Here is a 22651-nt window from a genome sequence, read left to right on the forward strand (position 1 = left end):
GATTTCTCCCCAGGTTGCTGGGCCCAGAGGCTGCTCGTGACAGCCGAGAGACAAGGGGCCTTTTCCAAAGGGGAGCAGCAGCTCCGTCGGGACGGTGGGGTGTGAGCATGCTGAGAACGCCTCAAATGAGGCAAAGCAGAGGCTCCGCGCCCCAAACTGGAACGGAGCTGCCACCTTCAAGTTGTTCTCGGCTCGTGCCTGCACAACTGTTAAGCGTGTTCGCTCAGCGCTCGCTCTGTGCGATTAAGTGCATTTGCACGCAACAGGGATGTCCACTGACACAAATTGTGTGTCAGTGGACATCCCTGTTGCGTGCAAGTGCACTTAATCGCACAGTGTGTGCACAGAAACAGAGAAGCGCAATCACTTGCAACCCTGTTCTTGTTGTTAGCTGTAAGCTAGCTGAGAACAACTAAGACGAAGCAAAGGAGAGGCGCCGCAGCCGAAACTGGAAAGAAAAGTTTTGCTCTGTCTGTTTCAGTCGCCCGCAGCTCCTTCACAGGCAACGATTAAAGGTGTTCCTGTTCAAATACCGGTGGGTGGGCTCGCACTCAGTGATTAACGGGTGTTCAAGCACAACTGAAGCACCATCACACTCTCACAGGCAACAATTAAGGGTGTTCCTGTTCAAATACAACCGGGTGGGCTCACACTCAGTGATTAACGGGAGTTCAAGCACAACTGAAGCACAATCACACTCTCACAGGCAACAATTAAGGGTGTTCCTGTTCAAATACCAGTGGGTGGGCTCACACTCAGTGATTAACGGGTGTTCAAGCACAACTGCAGACATTCACACTCTCACAGGCAACAATTAAGGGTGTTCCTGTTCGAATACAACCGGGTGGGCTCACACTCAGTGATGAAGGGTGTTCAACCACAACTGAAGTACATTCACACTGATGCATGAATGTGACGAACATCCACTAAGCACGGTGGCACCGACCAGTGAAGCGCATTGCCCCTCAGGGATTAGAGCCTGTTCCCCCTCAGGGATCAGCAGCTGCCCTTTTGATCCCTGCCCCTTTGACAAGGGCTCCCAGTGTACCCGTGTCTGCTCAGGGGGTTGCTGCTGCTGGCAAGAGCAGGGCTGGAGGAACGCCCCGCGAAACAGGAGAGGGTTAAAGCGAGACGCTGTCGTCATCGCGCTCGCTCGGGCTTTGAGCAAATCATCTCTCACCTCATGGCCAGCGAGGAAGAGGCGAGAGGCAGGGCAGTGTTGAGAGGGCATGAATGGGGGGGCCTTTGGGCTATGGGGGGGGGTGGGAGGGGGGCGCTTCGGGCCTGTTGGGCACGAGATATTGCGGAAGGACTTTTCCGTGTGGGTTTGTGGCGCCAGAAGCTGCAGGTGACGCTTGTGAGCGGAGGGGCCTCCATGGCAGCTTGCGGTGTGTTTGGGGAGGCTGCCCGTGGGGGCCCCGAGGTTTCCACGGGGTTCAGGGTATCGCTTCTCGGCCTTTTGGCTAAGATCAAGTGTAGTCCCCTCCCCACTCCCCTCTCCCCTTACCCCCGGGCTTAGTTGGCTAACTTTGTATCGCATGTAACCTAGGTGCGTTCCCAACCTCACCCCCATCCTTCTATTGTTAGTCCCTCGCCCGGGCGTTCTGTATTTCCCTATCGGCTTTGTCATCTTTTTTTGGATTTACCATCCTTACCATTTACTGATAAAAGTCAATCTGTTCTTATCAGTTTAATATCTGATATGTCCTCGATGTGAGGACTTTATATTAAATGGATTTTTGGAATTGGGAGATGGACTCGGAGCTTGCTCCATCCACTCCACGCATCGGCCTGGTATTGTCGCTTCTCGGCCTCTTGAAGGCTCAGATCAAGTGTAGTCTCGGCTGTTTTCAGTGGAAAAACTGACGTGCTAGGCATGCGGGGTCTTTAGACACCCATGAGCAGCGCAGCGCACGAGACGGAGGAGACAGTGACACAGAGTGGAATGGCTGCTTCGAAGGCGAGGTCGGATATGCAGATGAATATGCAGATGAGTATGCAGATTACGGCGGAGGCAGGAACCGAGGCGGAGAGAGTCCGGGAGCAGAGACGTCGGTTGGCGAACCATATCGGTGACTGGGCGGAGACCAGAGATGGTGAGCAAATGGCGATGGAGGAGGAGAAGGAGGAGGAGGGGTGGACCCGCGTTCAACGGAAAGGGAAGGCCCACGTGGGAGCGGGGGGGCAGAAGACCCCTGAAGATGGAGGAGGAGCCTCGCCGGCGGCAGGAAGTCGTCGGGAGACACCAGGGCCAGAAGCAGAAGCAGAGCCTGAAGAAGCAGGAAATGGTGGCCAGGGCACAAAATGGAGGGTGAAAATAACCCTCAGCCCTGAGGGCTACAAAGGAAGTAAGACACTGAGGCGTGGGGAGTTCATGGCAGAGGTGCTCCTGAAGCTTCTCAAAGTGAACCCGAGAGACTTGTACTGTGTAATTGCTTTCGATAACAGAAAAGTTTGGAATGTCACGTTCGAAAATGGGAGCAGTTATGCAGCATTTTGGAAGGCACATGAGGAGGCCCAGAACAGAGGGGATTTGGAGGGCCTGGTTTTTGACATGGGGCGGAGAGCACGAGAGAGAATTCTCTACATCAAGATGTTTACTGAGGTGGACCAAAAAGAAGAAGTTAAAAGATGGCTGGAGCAGAGGGTGGAACGGGTGGCTGTTGTCGAGAGAGAGTGTGATCGCTGGGGGGTGTGGACCGGGGCATGGAAAGCAAAGGTGACGCTCTGCGAGGTGGTGGGAAAGCCCGGGGCAGTCAAGCACTTAGCTTCGGCGGTGCAAATTGGGCCATGCAGAGGTTACGTGGTATATCACGATCAGCCCAAGTTGTGTAACCGGTGCGGGCAAGAGGGGCATTTGGCGGCGTTCTGTCGCCTTACTGTGTGTTACCGCTGTCGGGGCCTGGGGCACACAGCCCAATTCTGTAAGGGGAGCATTGTGTGTCCAGGGTGCGGGCAGGAGGGACACACGCAGCAGGCGTGCCCCTCGTCCTACGCTAACCGCGTACGGATGGCGGGGAGTCGTGAGGAGGCCCGGGAGGAAACGAGAATACTGGAGGAGGAGGAGGAGGAGGCACAGAGGTTGGTGCCAGAGCAAGGGGACGAGATGTGCGTGGAGGAAACGCAGGTTGAGGAAAGATTCGAGAACGAGGAGAAGGTTTACGAGGGGATCGAAGAGGCAGCCAAAGAGCTGGTGGAGGAGGAAAATGTGGAGAAGTGGACACAGAAAACAGAGGAGGAAGGAAGGGAGGCTGAGGGATTGCAACACTTGAGGGGTATGGTAGCAGATTTGGAAAGGCAACATGGAAAGGGACAAAAGCCGAGTCGTATAAAAGAGAAAGCGTGGGTAGAACAACTGGAGGAGATGGAGGCCATTGAGCAAGGGCGAGACGGGAGTCTCAAGAAAAGGAAGAACTCCGGCGGGGAGGAAAAGGAGACGAAGAAGCCGGGGGTACAAACCGACGGTGGAAAGGAAAGAGGGAAAGGGAAGAAGAAAGAAAAGGGAGAGGGGGAAAGGGAAACGGCAGACATTTTGGGATTTTTGAACCCAAAAGCAGTGGGGGAGCGTTTGAAAACTTCAGGGAAATGGCGGAAAGGGGTGGAATCCGTGCTGGAGACATCGGAGAGTGAGAGTGGGGAAGAAGTGTGAAAAAGGGGAAGTTTTTGTTGTTGCTACTCGCCATGGCAGGGGCATTGTGTGTTGTCTCCTTAAATGTGAGGAGTCTAGCGTCTAAGAAACGGTGGGAAAGGATGGGAGGGTTTTTGAGGGCGGTGAGGGCTGATATTATTTGTTTACAAGAGTGTGGGATCGGGTGGGAAGAAGATTACGGGGTGCTACGGAGAAGATGGGACAAGGGAAGATCGTGGTGGGCGGGGGCGGGTGGAAATAAAGCGGCGGGGGTGGGAATCTTAGTGGATGAAACACGGGTAACAGTAACCGGGGTGGAGGTCTTAGTTGAGGGGCGCCTGCAACACATGAAGGTGGAGGTGGGGGGGGAGGAGGTGGGGGTTTTCAATGTCTACGCCCCGGCGGTGAAGGAGGAACGGAGGGAATTCTTTCGGAGATTGGCGATATGTGGGGGAGGGGGAGGGAAGAAAGTTTTTGTCGGAGATTTCAACTGCATTCTCGAGGGAGGAGATAGGGAAGGGGGGGTTGGCGGGGGAAGTTTGGATAGTACAGGGAGGTGTTTGGGGAATTGGATTCGGGAAGAGGGGCTGGTGGATGTCTGGAAGGGAGAGCGGGTGGGAACGAGGATTGACCCCAGGGGACAGAAGGTTTCGAGAATTGATTTTGTGTTGGTTTCGGAAGGAGTGGGGGTGGAAAGGAAGGAGGTGGTGGAAGTGGGTTTTAGTGATCACAAGATGTTGAGGGTACAGTTACGGGTCGGGGGAGGGAGAGGGAAGGGGGTGTGGAAGCTGAACACGAGGGTGCTGGACGACGAACGGGTGTGTAAAGCCTTTGGGAGGGAATATGAGAGGTGGAGAACAACAAGAGTGCTGTTTAAATCACATTGGGATTGGTGGAGGGTTATGAAGGAGAAGATCAAGGGGTGGTTTAGTAGAGTTGGAAAACGGCAAGCGTGGGAGAAGAGGAAGGAGCTGGGGAGATTGCAGGGGAAGGTTCAGGGGCTGATTCGAGAAGCGATGGGGGGAAAGGAAGTGAAGCGGGAGCTGGGGGAGGCGAAACGGGAGGTAGAGGAATGGTTTCGGGGGAAGGAACAGGAAAGGATGTTTTTAGCACGGGCTCCGTGGATGGGGGAGGGGGAGGAATGGGGGAAGTATTTTGCAGGCAGAGTTAGAAAAGGGAGCAAGGAAGTGGGGGCGGTGGTGACAGGGAAGGGAGTGCGGGTCGAGTCGCAAAGGGAGGTGTTAAAGGAGGTGACAGGTTTCTACGCGGAGCTGTATAAAAAGCGAGAGGTGGATGGGATGGCGGGGGAGAGGTTTTTGGGGGAGCTGGAAAAGAGGGTAGAAGAAAGGGAGAGGGTGGATTTGGAGAGGGACGTCACGGAGGAAGAAGTGAAGGAGGTGTTGGGGCAGATGAAGAAGGGGAAGACGCCGGGTTTGGATGGGTTGCCGGCTGAATTTTACGAGCGTTTCTGGGGGGTGGTGGGGGAGGATGTGGTGGAGATGTTTCGGGAGGTAATGGAATCAGGGGTGGTCGGGGAGGGCTTTGCGGTGGGGGTGGTGGTGTTGTTGCATAAGAAAGGGGACAAGGAAGTGTTGAAGAACTGGAGACCGATTACTTTATTGAATGTGGATTACAAGTTGTTCTCAAAGGTGCTGGCAACAAGGATGGGGAAGGTGATGGGAAAGGTGGTGGGGGAAGACCAGACGTGTGCAGTGAAGGGTAGGAGGCTGGGGGATACGCAGTGGGTATGGAGAGATACTTTGGAGTACGTGGGAGAAAGGGGGTGGAAAGTGGTGCTGGGTAGTGTAGATCTAGAGAAGGCATATGACAGTTTGGAGCACGGTTTCCTGTTTAAGGTGTTGGACCGGATGGGCTTCCCTGGGAAATTTGTGGGGTGGGTGAGAGCCCTGTATAGAGGGGCGAGGAGCAGGATCTCGGTGAAGGGCTGTTTGGGAGAGGAATTCAGGGTGGAGAGAGGGGTGCGCCAGGGGTGCCCCCTATCTCCGGAGCTGTTTGTGTGCGGCATAGAGCCGTTGGCACAGAGAGTGAGGAGAGATGGGAGAGTGAGAGGAATACCGGTACCGGGGGGAGGAGAAGTGAGAGTGACTCTGTATATGGATGACGTGATGTTTATGGTGCGGGATAGGGGGTCCTTGGAGAGGGTGGTGGAAAGCATTAAGGAATATGGAGAAGCAGCGGGGCCACGAGTGAACACAGGGAAAAGCAGTTTGTTAGCGGTGGGGGAATGGGCCGGGCTGGAGGAGGTGGGGTGGCAGGTAGAGAAGGAGGGTTTGAAGGTGTTGGGAGTCTATATGGATGTGAAGGGGAAGGGGGAACGGGCGTGGGAGGCGCTTCGAGGGCAGGTGAGGAAGGTGGTAGGGCTATGGCGAACGAGGAAGTTGACGTTTCGGGGAAAGGTGGGGATTATGAAACAGTTTCTGCTGCCAACAATTTTGTTTGTGGCAACGGTATACCCGCCTACCTGGTTGCAGGTGAGGCGGGTGCAAAGGGAGATATGTCTCTTTTTCTGGGGTGGGCAGACGGAGAAGGTGGCGAGGAGGGAGATATATAAGGGGGAGAACTTGGGAGGCTGGGGCGTGCCGGAACTAGAGGTGTTCCTGTACGTGCACTTTTGGAAAGGGGTGGTGCGAATTGCGGGTTTGGAGGGAAGGAAAGCGGCGGCGTTGTGCAGATATTGGGCGGGAAGGTTTTTAAGGAGGTTGGGATTATACGGAGAGAGGTGGACGGGCTTGTGGGCCGAGAGACCGCCCAAGTGGTATGCACGGGCCTGGGCCTTTTTGAGAGCGAAGGGGCTGGAGGAGTTAGGGTGCGAGGGACTGAGAGAAGCAAAGAAGGTGCTGAGAGGAATCAGAGCGAAGGATGAGATGGCTGATATAGGAGAGTTGTCAGAAGGGCAGGTGGGAAGGGCCTGGAAGGGGATAGTGGGGAAAAGATGGAAGGGGGAGCACGAGGATTTTGCGTGGCGAGCGGTCAGGAAAGTGCTACCGGTGAGGGCAGAGCAGCGGAAATGGGGTCTGCTAAGGTCAGGGGAGTGTCCGAGGGAACTGTGCAGCAGGGAGGAAACGGTGTTCCACGTGCTATGGGAATGCTCATATGCACAGAAGGTTTGGCAGAAGGTGGCGAAGTTTTGTAAAGAGATAGGGTGGGGGGACTGCGTGAGCTACGAGGGAGCGATGTACGGACTGGCGAGGCATAAAGCGTGGGAATGGGAGATTCGGGTTTTACTGTTGTGTACAAGGATGGCACTGTGGAAAACGCGATGTTTATTGGTACAGAAGGGGCTTTATTTCGCGCCACGGGAATGTGTGTATTTAGCGTACGCAGAGTTGGGGTACTATCGACGGAAAGGAGAAGGAGAGTGGGAAGATATTGAGTGGCAGAAACTGTTTGAGTGAGAGGGCAGGAAAGGGGTGGGAAAGGTAGAGTAAACAACTGTTTGGATAGATGTTATGTTATGTGATGTTATTTTATGTTCAGCGTTGTTACTTACGGGAGAGCTAAAATGGTTTTTGTAGTCTGAACCTGTAACAAAGAGACAAGCGCTTTCCAGTTTTGTACGGGAAGGTTTGTTGTGCTGTGATGTGAAGGAGAGAGGTTTTTCCTGGTGGTGGTGAACGAAGGATGCTTTTAATAAAAAAAAAAAAAAAAAAAAAAAAAAAAAAAAAAAAAAATCTGTTCTTATCAGTTTAATATCTGATATGTCCTCGATGTGAGGACTTTATATTAAATGGATTTTTGGAATTGGGAGATGGACTCGGAGCTTGCTCCATCCACTCCACGCATCGGCCTGGTATTGCAGTGCCTCCAGGAGCGGTGCACCTCCCCTCGGGGAGAACTTGCTGCTGTCAAAAAGTAGATCTTGTCGCTTCTTCAGAGACGTTTGGGGGGGGGCTGGTGCTAGGCAGGGACCCCTAGTAGTCTGGCAGGCGAGCTACTACTTGTCCGAAGCTTTCAAGAGGGCGGGTTGGCTGTCTGTCTGGAGGGAAGCGGTCCCTCTGCCTGTACCTGGATGGAGAATGCGGGCAGCAGCGTGCAGCTGAGGAGGGTGTCAGGGGCAGCCTGCTTGGTGACCCCCTGCGAACAGCTCTGTTGCAGCGGAAATCCTCTGTCACAGCAGAAATTGTGGGCTTTAGGATGCCAGAAAGCTGTGGATGTTGTCATCACGCTGTTATGAAGCAAAACGAACTAAACTGAACACAGGCGGTACGGTACGTCTCAGAGATCAGATGCGAGCCAGAACTGAAAGCTGGAAGGCCTGGGAAGAGCCAGAGGCCGCCACAAAACCAAGGCGAGGCTTCTGGAGCACTATGCGCTACACACCAAAAGCACTGTTCTAGTGGTTGGGTGTGAACAACTGAGAGGCTCCACACCCGGAACTGAAAAGGCTTGGCTCCATTTAAATTGTCCTCGACTCCTTCACAGGCAACAACACCTCTCAGTTGTTCACAGCTAGTTCACACCCAACAACTAGAACAACGCTTTTGCATATGGCCACCAGCCATGAGGCGCCAGGCACGCTGTTGTAGGGGGCAGTCTTGAATATGAGCCTTTGGCCAGGAGGTGGGGTTTGTGCATCTCCCCTGCCCACGGAGGGCACTCCTTCCTCCCACTGCACCGTCCATCTTCCCCTGCTCAAAGGCCACGCGACGACAAAACTATGCATGCACTCACCACGTAGTTGGTGTGTGGCGCATAGTGACTAGCTAAAAAACAGACTTGTTTTTAGCTAGTCACTCAGCTAATACATTCTGATTTTTTTTTTGAACTGTTACTTGAAAGCAAAAGTGAACGTGACTAATTACTAACAGTTAAGCATACACTAGTAGGTATACATTCTTGTCTTCATAAGAGTAAGCAGACACACCCAAACCCGATATACTTAAGGTAGTTGTGAGGTCCAGGAAGTGTACAAGAGGCAAGGATTGGTGTGGGTGATATCTTTTATTAGACCAACGGCATGGTTGGAATAGATTAGTCAAGCTTTCAAATGCAATGCATCCTTCAAGATATCACCCACAAAAACCCTTGTCTCTCACATACCTCCTGGATCATCACAGCTACAACATCATTCCAACAGCAGGAGAACCAATGATTTTTTTGGTGATGTCTTTCATCAGACCAACTCTATAGCTGTGAGAGCTGTTAGATAAGCTTTCAGACATCAAGTGTCTTTCCTCAAGTCCAAAAAACCTTGCCCAACAGCTCTCCCAACTATACTAAAGAGAGCACAAGAAATCCTTGCCTCCGACTCCATGTAAATGCAAACAGTCTGCTTGGAGGCACAGAGGAAAACTGTGAACTAGGTGTGAAGAGGAATGATCATTATAGGATGCAAGAAATGCAGTAAAATAGTTCAAGCACCATGCAGGCTTACCCAGAGACATCAACATTTTTCACATACTGCAATACCTGCTATTTGAATATGAAGCTCAAAAGATGAACACCAAAGCCTGGTTCCTACTAATCACAAGTTTATTGCCATGGCAAACAAAAGCGCAAAATAGTTCTACATGGTAAAATATACAGTCCTCTGCAGAGGGAATAGGCCCACTAGCACTATCAAAAGATGTTCATTAGCACACTGCAGGCTACATGAAAAGTACCAACTTCTATTTAATACAGTTTTTCCAGACAAGACAAAAGCACTAGCAGGCTGAAGAGGACAATTACTGCATTCCCTTCTGTGATAAAGACAAAGGTAGGAATTAGACCCAATACAGAACAGTTAACTATTAGACATTACCGCAGCCTCAGAACATGTTATTTCCAGTTTTAAATTACAGTCTGAGATGAGGAGACTGACAGAGAATTAGAGGCAGTGAACTGGCCAATGTGCTGCAATAGCCAATTAGAAGGGTAATCAGCTTATACTGGCAAATACGAAGGGGACATTAAGGCAGTTAACATTTTATTTCAATTAAAACTTCCACAACTGACACTTCAGGTCCCAATGAAAAACTGCATCTTATAAGATAGACTGTTTTTCTTTCCCCAAACACAAGGCCTAAAAATATTCCCTAATCGTCACTAAAAATGTCCTTGATTCCTGATCAGAATTATCTTGGTATACTATACCATTTCAGGTTTCTAGTTGGGGGGAATACTATGAAACAAAAATATGGTTCAGTGGTAAACTGTGCAGCGATCCTGAAATACATTATGCCAGCTTTACTTTGTGGGGGAGAAACCCAACAGCTCCATAGCTAAAGCAAGCCAAAATACCAAAACTTCTAATTCAGTGACTCTCCACCAAGGTGACTTGAGCTCCTCTGAAGGCAGCCATAGGGTGCCACACAATCACCCTTAGTGCCGGCAGACAGGAAAATAGGATTCAGAAGTAGGGGTCTACCAAATTCAAGATTTTCGCAGAAACCATGACTCTGGTAGGCGTCTTGTGAAAAAGCCCAAGCTGAAAACCTGGCAGCAAGCAGGGCTGTGGGGAGGGGACGGAGGGAGCTGAAAACGGGCTGGAAGCCCCGTGTCACGGCGGGGTCCTCGCGGAGGGCCGTGACCTCCTTAAGGTCCCTCGCTCCGTGTCAGGCCGGCCCAAGGCACCCTCTAATTCTCGCCCGCCACATCTTGCTGGAAAATGTAATAGGGAGGCTGCCTATGACTCCCTGGGCACAGCTACTCGGGACCTCTGTCCCCGCGGTTCTCCCGGACCCCCTGGGGGTCTCCTGATACAACGGGTGCTTCCTAGGCACCCCAGCCTTATGGGCTATGCGTGGCTCCTACCAGCCCCTAATACCACGCCCCAAGCCTCGCAGATGTAATAGACGTCGGTATGTCTGCAGGCCCGCTTCCCGGGCCTCCTCTATGATCTAGCCCACTCTGGGCTTTCTCTAGTACCCAGCCTCTCACTGGGACTCTCGTCCAGCCCACTCTGGGCCTCCCCTGACGGCGTGGTCCCGCTCAGGGACTCCCTAGCGGGCCCCCGGTCCTTCCCGCCAACCGCACGGGTACCCTCTCCGATACGGGCTCACCGCGCTGCTACTCCCCGTCGTCGCGGGGGCAACCGCAGCGCCTTGCCTCTGTCTGAGGGGTGTTGCCGCACTAGCCTGCGGCCGGGCTCGCTATGCCCGTCTCGGGCTCCTCACTACGGCCCCGCTCTAGGGCTGGGGTCTATGCACCCCGCAAGTGATGCCCTTGCTGGCCTCCGCTGTGCCTGTCCTGGGCTCCCTAATATGGCGCTCCCCCTCTTTGGGGCTCGCCGTGCCCCCACGGGGCTTCTCAATGAAAATCGCCCCTCGCTCTGGGGCTGGGGTCTATGTACCCCGCACGCGATCCGGGGTCTATGTCCCCCGTCTGCAACCTACTGGTCGCGCCCGCGACCCGCTGGCCGCGCTCCTCGCCGCCAGTTGCTCCCGCACTGGCGTGCAAGCTGCGCCTTCTTCACTGGCGCTGTGAAAATAATGCGCCCTCTTGGCGCTAGGGCACCCCACACTCTCTGGGGTCCCTATGAGGACACTGCGCCCTCTTATGAGGGCAATGCACCCTCCTGCGCTAGGGCTCCCCACACTCTCTGGGGTCCCTATATGAGGTACCTATACGGTACCTAGTATTGAGGCCTCCTCCAACCCCTACAGCCTCACCCAAGCCTCCGGGTGTAATATCACAACGTCAAAGCAAAACCACAAGCCCCTAGGCTGTAACCCAAACGCAAACTCAAGCCGTCCGGCTGTAACTCCAAACACAACCCAAAGCCGCCCGGCTATAACTTAACATCGTGGCTTAACCTTCGCTCGAGCGGTACTTGCTGTTAGCCTCGGGAGCTCCTGCCTCTCTGGCTGCTGGCAGAGAACTGCTAGCCTGGCTTCGGCCCTGGGCTTTATAAGGGCCAGGCCCTGCCCCCTGCTGGCCAGCTGGCTCCCCTTAGTTGCTCCGGCAACCCGCAGCTGTGCTCAACTGGCTCTGCCAGGGCTCTCTCCCTGGCAGTTTCCCCTCTCTAGGAGCAGGCACCGAGGTGCCCTGCGACACCCTGGTCCTGGGGGGAGTGAGGGGGGAAGCAGGGGCAGGCTGGACTGAGAGTTTCTCTGCAGAGCATGACAGGCCCCTCCCACGTCTCCAGTTGGCTGAGGGGCCCTGGAAGCCCTGCCCCTCGCTGGAGATTGAGAGAGGGCCATGGGTTGGGACTCCCAGGGCCCCTCAGCCAGAGGTGTGGGGGGGCCTGCCATGTGCCACCGTGAAAATGGCGACCGCCACTGCACTCGCATCGCAGAGTCGGGGGGAAGCCCCTGTGAACGAGGTAGGCCCCACATTCATAAGGTAAAGTCAGAGATTTCAAGCAGGAATTCAATATTAAAGACGTTCTGACCTGCCCTGGCTTTTCTGAGTTGGTTGCAACAGAAAAATTGCCATTATTTTTCTGTAGTTAAAAAAAAAAAGGTAGAAGCTAAGACCTGGAATTTTCCAAGCCAGGTCTTCAGTCTAAAAAGCGGAGGAACACAGTACTAATTAAGAGCTGATTATGAAAAGTCTTTAGGAGGAAAATTTGGAGAAAGAGCAGCACAAGAACTACAACTTTGACAAACAGGATGTTAACATGCAAGCCAAGCGTCTGTTTAATTCGCATTTTTACTTGAAAGGTTATAAGAAAAGTTCCTACACACCAAAGAGCTACTCAGCACAGCTCACAAAGACATGCACAAGGACCCAGAGGGACGGCCTTCCATCTTCAGCTCCCTCTGTGCAAAAACGAAGTTTCTTTCCTACCCGTGGGGACTTTTTACCGTCTTGTACCACCTACACTTTCCCCAGAGCCTAATGAAGGGACTTTGATCCCGAAAGCCTGCAGAAAAGGACAGTTTTCTTGCCATTTTCCAGTTGGTCTAATAAAAGGTATCATTTTGGAACCCAGAGTTCTAGTTTTTTGTATATAAGAAAAGTTAGCAACTTTGCAGTCATATATGAAAGCCTAGAGCTACAATAAGAGACCTTGTGATTTGCACCACTTAGCAGCACTGTGAGCGATCATATAAATTAGAGGTGCACTGATACCTTGGTCTCATATCGGATCGGTACCAGTACCAAGAAAATTCGCTGTATCGGATATCGGGCCCAATGGGGCTGATAATTTGGCTGATAAATGCCTGTGCTGTGCGCAGTCACAGCACAGCACTCAGGAAGCAAGAAGCGCATCTGGCAGCGTGGAGAGCTGCCTTCAGCTGGCAAGTCCGGTGTGGTGGAAGGGGAGGGAAGCGGCATGTGGGGGGCAGATCAAGGCTCTCGCTGGTGATGGAGGGGGCGGGGGCAGGTGCTGTCCAGGCGGGGTGGAGAGGGGGAGCTGCAGCTTGTGGTGGGGGGAGGTGGCTCCCACTGCTACTTGCACTCTGGGAGGGCACGGGGGGGAGGGGGTGCCCCTTGGATCTGTGCACGGCAGGGTGGGCTGCAGCCGGGGCTGCGTGGAGCTCTTCTCGGTGGAGGCTGGGCTCGGAGAGGGCGCCGGTGGCATTGGGAGGATGCTGCATCCACCCCAAATTTCACCACCGCTGTGCTCCCAGTGCCACCGCTGCCAGCAGCCCAACGCAGCCCCGGGTTTTCCTGGTGCGTGGGTGGAGGTGGGGCGTTGAGCCAGGGCTGCACCGAGTGGCTGGCGGTGGTGGCGCTGGAAGCAGAGCCCTGGCAAAATTTGGGCTGAATGCAGCATCCTCCCAGCGCTGCCGGCACCCACTCCAAGCCTAGCCCCTGCCGAGAAGAGCCCCACGCGGTCCTGGCTGCAGCCTGCCCCGTCCCACACAGATCCAGGGGGGCACATGTCCCCCCGGTGCCTTCCCGGGTTGCAAGCAGCGGTGACAGCCGGCCCCCCATCACAAGCTGTGGCTCCGTCCCCTCCACCCTGCTTGGGCAGCACCTCCCTCTGCCTCCTCCCTCACCACAGGCGGGGTTGATCTGCACCCCCGCCACGCCCCTTCCCCTTCTCCTTCCACTTCCCCTTCCACCAGACCGGACTTAACCAGCTGGAGGTAGCTGTATCGGAAACCAGATCGGTATCAGCCAATATGCCTCCTTAAATATCAGCTATCGATATCGGCCCCAGAAATCTCTATCGGTGCGCCCCTAATATAAATTCATAACTTTTAAAAAGTATTTTAAAGGTAGTATTTGGTTATTGTCCCAAATTTCACTAAGGTTTTAATAAACATAAGAGTATCTTACTACTCAGAAAGAGCTTAACTAATTTCCTTTTTCTCTAAAAGCTGTAAAATGATCAGCAATTCATAAAAAAGCACAAGTTTCTGGGCAAAGCCTTCAAAAGCCAGAACGACACTGCATGTTGTGTTAGAGTTTGATTGAGTATGTCAGGAACTCAGCTAAAATGTCTTTATTAAATCCAAAAGCCAAAAGCAAATACATAGTGACTTCAAGCCGGTAGTTTTCAACCTTTTTTTTAGTAAGTGTACCCCCGGCAGCCCCCTTTTTAAAAAGTGTACCCCCAGGGGGGTGGGAGCAGCCAGATGCAGAGCAGGTGGGGGTGGCGAGCGGTCAGACGTGGCGGGGGGGTGGCAAGGGCCAGACACAGAGCAGGGGCACGGTGAGTGGCAGAGCAGTGGCAGTGCAGCTTCTGTGGGCCCTGCTCTCACGCTGCCCTGGCCCTGTGCTCCTGTGAGGCAGCAGGTGTGCTACAACTGCGCCCGCCCCTGTATATTCCCTGGGACCTTTCAAATTACCTCCAGAGGTAGGCAACACCTGCCTTAAGCAAATGCTCTAAAACACTGACAAAGAAAGTTTTGCGTTTCAAAGCTTGTCTAACTTATTTCCAACCATTCAGTTGGTCCAGTAAAAGTGATCACACCCAAAAATCCTTGCCTCTTGCATACTTCCTGAATCACCACAGGTAGAACATAACTCTAAACACACGGGTGCTCAAACCACGGGGTGCTCAAACATCACTCTAAACAACGGCACGCCAGGGCCCCATCCATCTGTGCAGAGGGAGGCAGGGGGCACGCCAGCCCCAAGACGGCGCAGACAGGGGGCTTTGTCAGCCTCAACCCGAGCCCAAGGGCCTTGACAAGGCCCCACCACAGCGGCCGGTTGGGGGTGTGCCCATCCCCATGGCAATCCCATGGAAGGAAGAATGGCCAGGCGCCAAACCAGCCACGCAGGGGAAGAAGGCAAAGCGCCATAAGAAGAAGTGCAAAGGCCTGAACGTAGGACAGAACAGTCTCTTGCACCGCTACGGGCTTGGGACCAACTGGCTAAGCAGCAGCTCCACAGAAAAGGACCTGGGGGTTACGGTGGACAAGAAGCTGAATAGGTGCCAACACTGTGCGCTTGTTGCCAAGAAGGCTAACAGCATACTGGGTTGCATTAGTAGGAGTGTTGTCAGCACTGAGGGAAGTCACTATTCCCCACTTTTCTGCACTGGTGAGGTTACATGTGGAGTGCTGTGTTCAGTTTTGTGCCCCCTGTCAGGAGGTGATGTGACTCCACCAGATTGCTGTTTGAGACATTAAGTGACATGGCTACCTGTGAGTGACATTCGGTGACGCAGTGGCGGAGGAATGTGACCTTAAGAGGCACCATCATGCGGACAATGCGTGATCGCTTATAGCCTAACCGATCAGAAGTTACCCCTAGAGCGTGGCTGGCTGGACCAGCATGCTGAGGCCTCCAGAATGTTCCATCAAGGGGGGACCCTGATTGGCTAGGGAGTTTATAAAGGGGACTGCGCGCCTCGGCGTGGGGTCCCCAGACGCTCCCAGACTCCGGTCCTTGGGATCTGATCTCAAAGACAGCCTGATCCCCTGTCTTGCGGTCTGGACAGACCCCTCGGCTTCTAGCTAGATTTCTAGCGTAGGCTGCTACAGCTTACAGTTAGACCACACGCAATCCGGAACGCCCTGGGTGTTGCCCAGCCAGGCATCCTACTTGTACTGCTATTACTTTCGGCTGCAGTCGACCTCCACGACTACACCTTACTTGTCACTCGCCGCCACCATCATTTGCTCGTCTTTTCTACCCGCACCACGTCGTCTGTATCCACCTGCTACTGTAAATAGTCCTTGTAGTTAGTTCCCGTATTCACCAAGTTACTTCAACTCGTTAATCGTCTTGTTGGCTTGTAAGCAAACTTATAACTTTTCTTCACCTACCGTTTGTCTCAGTGTCGCGCTCATTCTCTCTCTCTCCCGTACACCTGGCATCCCCGAGCGTGTCTGGGTTGGTGTCGCTACCCAGTGCCCCACTCGACACGCAACTGCGGCCGCTTCCCAAGCACCATCCGGGAATCGTGGCCCACGTGGCGACGAGGATGGGATCGCCGAAGGAGCGAGAGAGGAATAATACCCGAGCCCAGCAGTGAGGTATCGACCTTATGATAAAGTACAAGACGTAATTCCTTTTATAACATGGAAAGAAATCGCCGAAAACAAAGATAAAGACCCCAGACGAGAATACGGGCGATGCATTAAATATGTAAAACAGAGTAGCGGCCGTGCCACGCCGTCGGACAGATTCAATTGCCCCACTCTCCGTGAGGAGAGCAGAGAGAGTGAAATCCTAACGGAGCTCAGGGAACAATTAGAGAAACAGGGGCGAGAGTCCTCCCGGTGCAGATGTGGAGGAGAAAAACAGAAAAAAGGAAAAGTTATCAATATAATGTTTAGAACAATAACTGAGCTCTTAAGACTTGCAGCGAACCCAGCCGGTGACATCGAGGCCTTGGCCCAAGATGTCGCCGACAAGAATGCAAAACTTGCAAGGTTAAAGTCTCAAAATGGCGGCGACGCTGAGGAGAAAAACACGGTTGGCGAAGAAAAGGCGCGAAAAAACCTAACGGACGTTGCAGCGGGTAAGGAAGGCGCAGCTCACAAGATGGGAGGGGTAAGTGACATCACCCCAGGAGGGGAGGAGAACACCGGCCCCCTAGCGCCCCCCACCGTCTTACCGGGAAATGTAGGGAATGATGCTTCGGCGCCCCCTACGGTGTTAATAAAGGGATCAATCACCGACCCTCTAGCGCCACCTCCCCCACCGCCACCATACAAAATCCCCTCAGCATACCCCAGTCTTCCCCAGAAGGCCGACACCGCGAGTGCCCCCACCTTCCAAGTACATCCAATCGCCACAGTCACAACAACGGTGGAGGGTGAGGTAACCCGGACGGCTGCAGTCTACCGGACCCGGACAAGGGGGGAGATGCAAGATTTAATCAGGGAGACAAAAATCAGCCCGGAGGAGACCCCAGTAGTGTGGGTGGGGCGCCTCGTATTAAATCATGGAGGCGAATTACTCGACACGGAAGAGGCCTTTACTCTGATGAGACTGGAGCGGGGGAACACGCACGGACCAAACCCAAATTGCTAACAACTGGGTATGGCCGATACCAATAAGCGCAGTAGTAGTCCCGACCCTTTTAGCACAAATTCACAAGCGGCATGCAAACCCACCATCTCATCCGACGCCGCTGCAGTTGCTTTATTCCATAGATGGCACGAGTTACCTGATATGGTACACAGAGGTATGGCCAGTGACGCTAGATGAGCGACAACGGCGAGAGTACTGGCCGCACCGTTGGTGCAGGGAACCAGGCAGAGCTCCCGTGGAGGCGGATGCGGTGAAAGCCTGCGCAGAACTGTACGGGGGACACCAAACCCCCTTGCTAAAGGTAACGCTACACACTTTGATAGGGAGCCCCATAGGGAACATCCTTACGGAATTACCAGACCTTACAAGGACCAGCAAAGTGGAGGCGGCCACGGCTAGTCCAATCATACAAGTAGCAGAGGGGCAGGAAAAGAAACGCCAATCCCCTAGGTCATCTCTAAAGATGTCCCCCAACGTTCAGTGGAAGGAGAGAACCCCGGAAGAAAAGGCTAGATTTGGGTTCCTTCTTAAAAATACTGGCCTCACACCGATGCAACTACGAAGAATAGAAGATCAAGGCCAAAAGGAACTAGCTACCCGCATGGGATTCAAATATAAAAAATTGGATCCAGACAAGAGGACCCAACAAAAAAACGAGTAGCGGCCACTGAGGCGGGCACCGGCGGCCGCTTTAGTAGCGACGAGCGCCCGTATATAACTTTAACTATACAGAAATTAAGCAGTCGAGAGGAAACGTCTGTGCGCTTTTTACTAGACACCGGCGCACAAGTTAATGTTATTAAACCCGACGTCTATCATAAAAAACTTTGGGGCAAAGCATCCGCACCAGAAGACAGGCGGATGATCCAGGCTGACCTGGACAGGCTCAGCAAGTGGGCGGATGAGAATCTGATGGTGTTCAACGCCGATAAATGCAAGGTTCTCCACCTTGGGAAAAAAAACCCGCAGCATCCTTATAGGCTCGGCAGTGCTATGTTGGTTAGCACTATGGAAGAAAGAGACTTGGGGGTCATCGTTGACCACAAGATGAACATGAGCCTGCAATGCGATGCTGCGGCTAGTATAGCGACCAAAACGCTGGCTTGCATCCATAGATGCTTCTCAAGCAAATCCCGGGACGTCATTCTCCCCCTGTACTCGGCCTTAGTGAGGCCGCAGCTGGAGTACTGCGTCCAGTTTTGGGCTCCACAATTCAAAAAGGATGTGGAGAAGCTTGAGAGAGTCCAGAGAAGAGCCACGCGCATGATCAGAGGTCAGGGAAGCAGACCCTACGATGACAGGCTGAGACCCCTGGGGCTCTTTAGCCTGGAAAAGCGCAGGCTCAGGGGTGATCTGATGGCCACCTACAAGTTTATCAGGGGTGACCATCAGTATCTAGGGGAACATTTGTTCCCAGTGGGGCAGATATCATAGCTCCACTGGGTATGTCTGGCAGATCCCAGAGTATCCGGGGACTGCGAAGACATGGTGCGCAGTAGTACTGAGATTTCATTACTACTGGTCAGGATAGAGAGTTTTAGAGGGAGATTTACCCCCGAGTGAAGACGAAGAGTCCCTCATGCCTAAGTTATACGGGACAACGGAACCAGGTTGGGTGGCATCAGATGGGACCTCAAGAGAGAACGGGGCTTACGGATTTTATTGTAAGCCCTGCCAACTCACTAAAATCTATAACACACATAACAGTGAATCAGTTCAGGCGACGGAGCTGAGGGGATTCCACCTAGCCCTCGAGCACATTCGAGGCTGCCATGATAACACCTTGCCAGTTCCTGTAATTACAATTGATTCCGAGTACATCTATAGAATCATGACCAAAACCGCTAGGGCTACAGAGCATCTACAAATCTGGGAGGACATCAGAGAAACCCTGCTACAGCTCGAGACATTACCACTGATAAAACACACCCGGTCGCACCGGGGGGACACAGACCCAGCACATCAGGTCACTGATCAAGCTCTTGCACAAAGAGTAGTATCGAGATGTACAGAAGCGGTCCAATCAATCCAAATGAGTAATAAGAATAGTCAAGGTACAGTGGACGACCAATTATTCTTAAAGTGGCTTCATGAATTCTGGGGGCATCCCAGTGCTGCCAGAGCCCGAATCCGATGGCAATTAGATGCGGAGAAGGGGCCTAATGCAAAACGTTGGCGAGAAATAGTGCAGGCATGCCCCACCTGCGCTAAAGAAAAACCGAGACAACATAGACACAAATATGGAGCTTTCAACACCGAGTACTTCTCACCGGGAAAAACCTGGCAGATTGATATATTAGGCCCCCTACCAGAGGCGAAAATACCTAACAAGGGCTTAGCTATAGTAGACCTAGGAACAAGACAGCTCCTTGTCCTCCCGCTCAGAAAAACAACTGCAATAAAGGTCCAAGACAGTTTAATAAATGCACGCGCTCGTTGGCAAGTGCCAGCTGAAATACATTCAGATGGAGGGCCGCCTTTCACCTCTAAAGTTATTGAGCAATTTGCGGCCAAACATAATATCAGTTGGCATCACCATTTACGATACCATCCCCAATCCAACGGGGTAGTTGAGAGGCATATCGGCCTCTATAAGGAGAACCTACGCCTACGGGGCAATGGTAGTTACAAAAATTGGATCAAATTCAATGATGAAGTCCTAATCTCACTAAACAAAGTCAAAGATTTATGGCAGGAAAGACCAGCGGTTACACCACCTACTTGGAAACCTTGCTACAACGAAAAAGAAAGAGTATGGCTAGCAGTACCCACGGCCATAACAACGCGACCGACGCCTCTCCCTGGGACAGTTGAAAAAACAGGAAGTTATCCTAATACTTACTTTATTTCCCTAACAGCAGCCACACCGCCACGCACCATCCTGGCCCACCATAATTGGTTGAGCCGAAGGAGTTAGGGGGAGGGTTTCCCAATTAATAATCGGGCGCAACATTGTGTGTATATATATATATATATATATATATACACATTTATACTAATTAGGTGATGTTTTCTTTTCAGATACCTCCTATTTTAATGGGCAAGTCATCCCCAGCCTGTCGTCTAGCAGCCTGCCTGGGGTCGCCAATAGTGCAAGGATGGTGACAACTTTCACCACCATCCACCTGTTCCTGCTCCTAACTCAAGCAACACCAGAGCCGAGCGCTGAGGAGGACCCACTACATCGGAACTCTGTGCTCCGGATGATTGAAATCTGGGCGAATGCCACCGGCCCGCATCCAGAGGGGGTCACCGCTTGCATCCCGAAGCCTGCAGCAATCGAGGACAATGTTCTAGAGGCGTATGTTACTCCCCTTAATATCGCAAAATGGTTTTCAGAGGTACGAGGACCATTGTGCGGAACCTCTATTTGTAGAATCAATGGTCCCATACCTTGCCCAGGTTGCCAAGTAGTTTCTTTTCCCGACTATACACGCATAAGAGGGAATAAAATGGCGGCGTACTACTGGCCGTCAGGTCAGATAACGGAGAAAAACATCTCTAGCCTAAACTGTAGGAGTTGGGGACTAGGGAGTAACAAAGCAGAGCCAACTGATTGTCATCGTATCCCCTGGGGGGCTCGAAAGTGGGGCACCGATGAAGATCAAGTGCAATTCCTACCATGGCAAGCCCATAGTCTCCAACCTTCATGGTTCCTTTTCCTTAATAGCACTCCCATGCCAGAGGGAGGGTGGAATGTAAGCAGAGGGGTAAATCTCACTATTTTCCACGGGACACATCAGCTGTTAAGTGCCTTCTTCCCATTGAGACAAGCGGAAGTGCGGCATTTAGAAAGCCGCAACCTAACACACCCCTACTGCACACCTAAAATCCAGGCCCTTTGGTGTCGTAGAAAGGGGCTACCGACCAACGCACCCCGAGGACTCATGTGGGCATGTAACAACGATGTACTATATACTGCTCTACCTGCTCGCTTTGATGGGGCTTGCTTTATTGCCAGCGTAGAACTCCGCCCACCTCTTGCTACAAACACTTCCAACCCATACACTCCCTGGTTCGCACACACTGAGGCCAGGGGAAAACGCTCCGCTACCACTTGGTCCAGAATGACCTATAGCCAACAAGTAGGCAAACGTTTTGAATGGGCAATGGAAGGGTTGTTCCTTTGGTATGTAGGAATCATGAGAGCTCGGGAGGCCATTGTAAAATTAGCAGAGGAAGTAGAAATAGGCTTCAATGCCACCAATGAAGCTCTATTCCTGCTAAACAAGCAGTTACAAGAAACCTCAAGGATGACTATGCAAAATCGACTTGCCCTCGATGCTATGTTACTTCATAATGGAGGAGCATGCAAATACCTAAATTTATCTGATGAGTATTGCTGTATTTCAATTCCTAATGTGACCGTACCGCTAACGGCTCAACTGGAGTTAATTAAAAAGGCCGCTAAAGGTGCTAATGCCATAGCGAAAGTAAGCAGTGGTTGGCTCGCGGACCTTTTTTTCCAGTTTTGGTTGGAGTTTTTCCTCGTTAGCAACGTGCATACTCGCCCCATTATTAACCCTGTGAATACCTCTATTCAGTTGTTTATTGTGTGTTTGCGTAGGATGTTGTGTCGTTGATTCAGTCAAAAAGAAAGTCATAACACCATCAGCCTTAGTCTACGCTCAAATACCTAATCCTTCCGAAGACAAGGACTTTGAGTATGTGTCTATGACCAGTATTAGATAAATTAATGATGTATTCGTGTTCAATCATATAACAATCTGGCAGTAGTCAAGGGGGCATGTCAGGAGGTGATGTGACTCCACCAGATTGCTGTTTGAGACATTAAGTGACATGGCTACCTGTGAGTGACATTCGGTGACGCAGTGGCGGAGGAATGTGACCTTAATATGCACCATCATGCGGACAATGCGTGATCGCTTATAGCCTAACCAATCAGAAGTTACCCCTAGAGCGTGGCTGGCTGGACCAGCATGCTGAGGCCTCCAGAATGTTCCATCAAGGGGGGACCCTGATTGGCTAGGGAGTTTATAAAGGGGACTGCGCGCCTCGGCGTGGGGTCCCCAGACGCTCCCAGACTCCGGTCCTTGGGATCAGATCTCAAAGACAGCCTGATCACCTGTCTTGCGGTCTGGACAGACCCCTCGGCTTCTAGCTAGATTTCTAGCGTAGGCTGCTACAGCTTACAGTTAGACCACACGCAATCCGGAACGCCCTGGGTGTTGCCCAGCCAGGCATCCTACTTGTACTGCTATTACTTTCGGCTGCAGTCGACCTCCACGACTACACCTTACTTGTCACTCGCCGCCACCATCATTTGCTCGTCTTTTCTACCCGCACCACATCGTCTGTATCCACCTGCTACTGTAAATAGTCCTTGTAATTAGTTCCTGTATTCACCAAGTTACTTCAACTCGTTAATCATCTTGTTGGCTCGTAAGTAAACTTATAACTTTTCTTCACCTACCATTTGTCTCAGTGTCGCGCTCATTCTCTCTCTCTCTCGTACACCTGGCATCCCTGAGCGTGTCTGGGTTGATGTCGCTACCCAGTGCCCCACTCGACACGCAACTGCGGCCGCTTCCCAAGCACCATCCGGGAATCGTGGCCCACACCCCCTACCACAGAAGAGATGTGAACAAGCTGGAGATTAGGAAAAACTTTCTGACTAAGAGATTGGTGAAGTACTGGGACAGCTTATCTAGAGGGTGGTGGACTCGGAATATT

General features: G+C 52.4%; 1 protein-coding gene and 2 pseudogenes across 8 annotated transcripts in view; all 3 read left to right on the top strand.

Annotated features, from left to right (window-relative positions):
- Nucleotides 1-22391, top strand: part of LOC132244758 (uncharacterized) — a 39608-nt gene extending 17217 nt beyond the window's left edge. For 6 of the 8 annotated variants that reach the window (XM_059717176.1, XM_059717179.1, XM_059717180.1 and 3 more), the window contains one exon: nucleotides 19979-22391. In XM_059717176.1, the coding sequence (XP_059573159.1) occupies nucleotides 19979-21540 (1562 nt within the window). In that variant the 3' untranslated portion in view covers nucleotides 21541-22391. Of the gene's footprint in view, nucleotides 1-12234; nucleotides 12912-19978 lie in introns of those variants that run through there. The other 2 variants (XR_009456503.1, XR_009456502.1) reach the window with 2 other exon arrangements.
- Nucleotides 1643-1792, top strand: LOC132245255 (U2 spliceosomal RNA; annotated as a pseudogene).
- On the top strand, nucleotides 7271-7473 carry LOC132245253 (U2 spliceosomal RNA; annotated as a pseudogene).
- Nucleotides 22392-22651: the final 260 nt, after the last annotated feature.

The sequence above is a fragment of the Alligator mississippiensis genome, chromosome 14 (assembly GCF_030867095.1).
Source record: "Alligator mississippiensis isolate rAllMis1 chromosome 14, rAllMis1, whole genome shotgun sequence".
NCBI classification, from domain to species: Eukaryota; Metazoa; Chordata; order Crocodylia; family Alligatoridae; genus Alligator; species Alligator mississippiensis.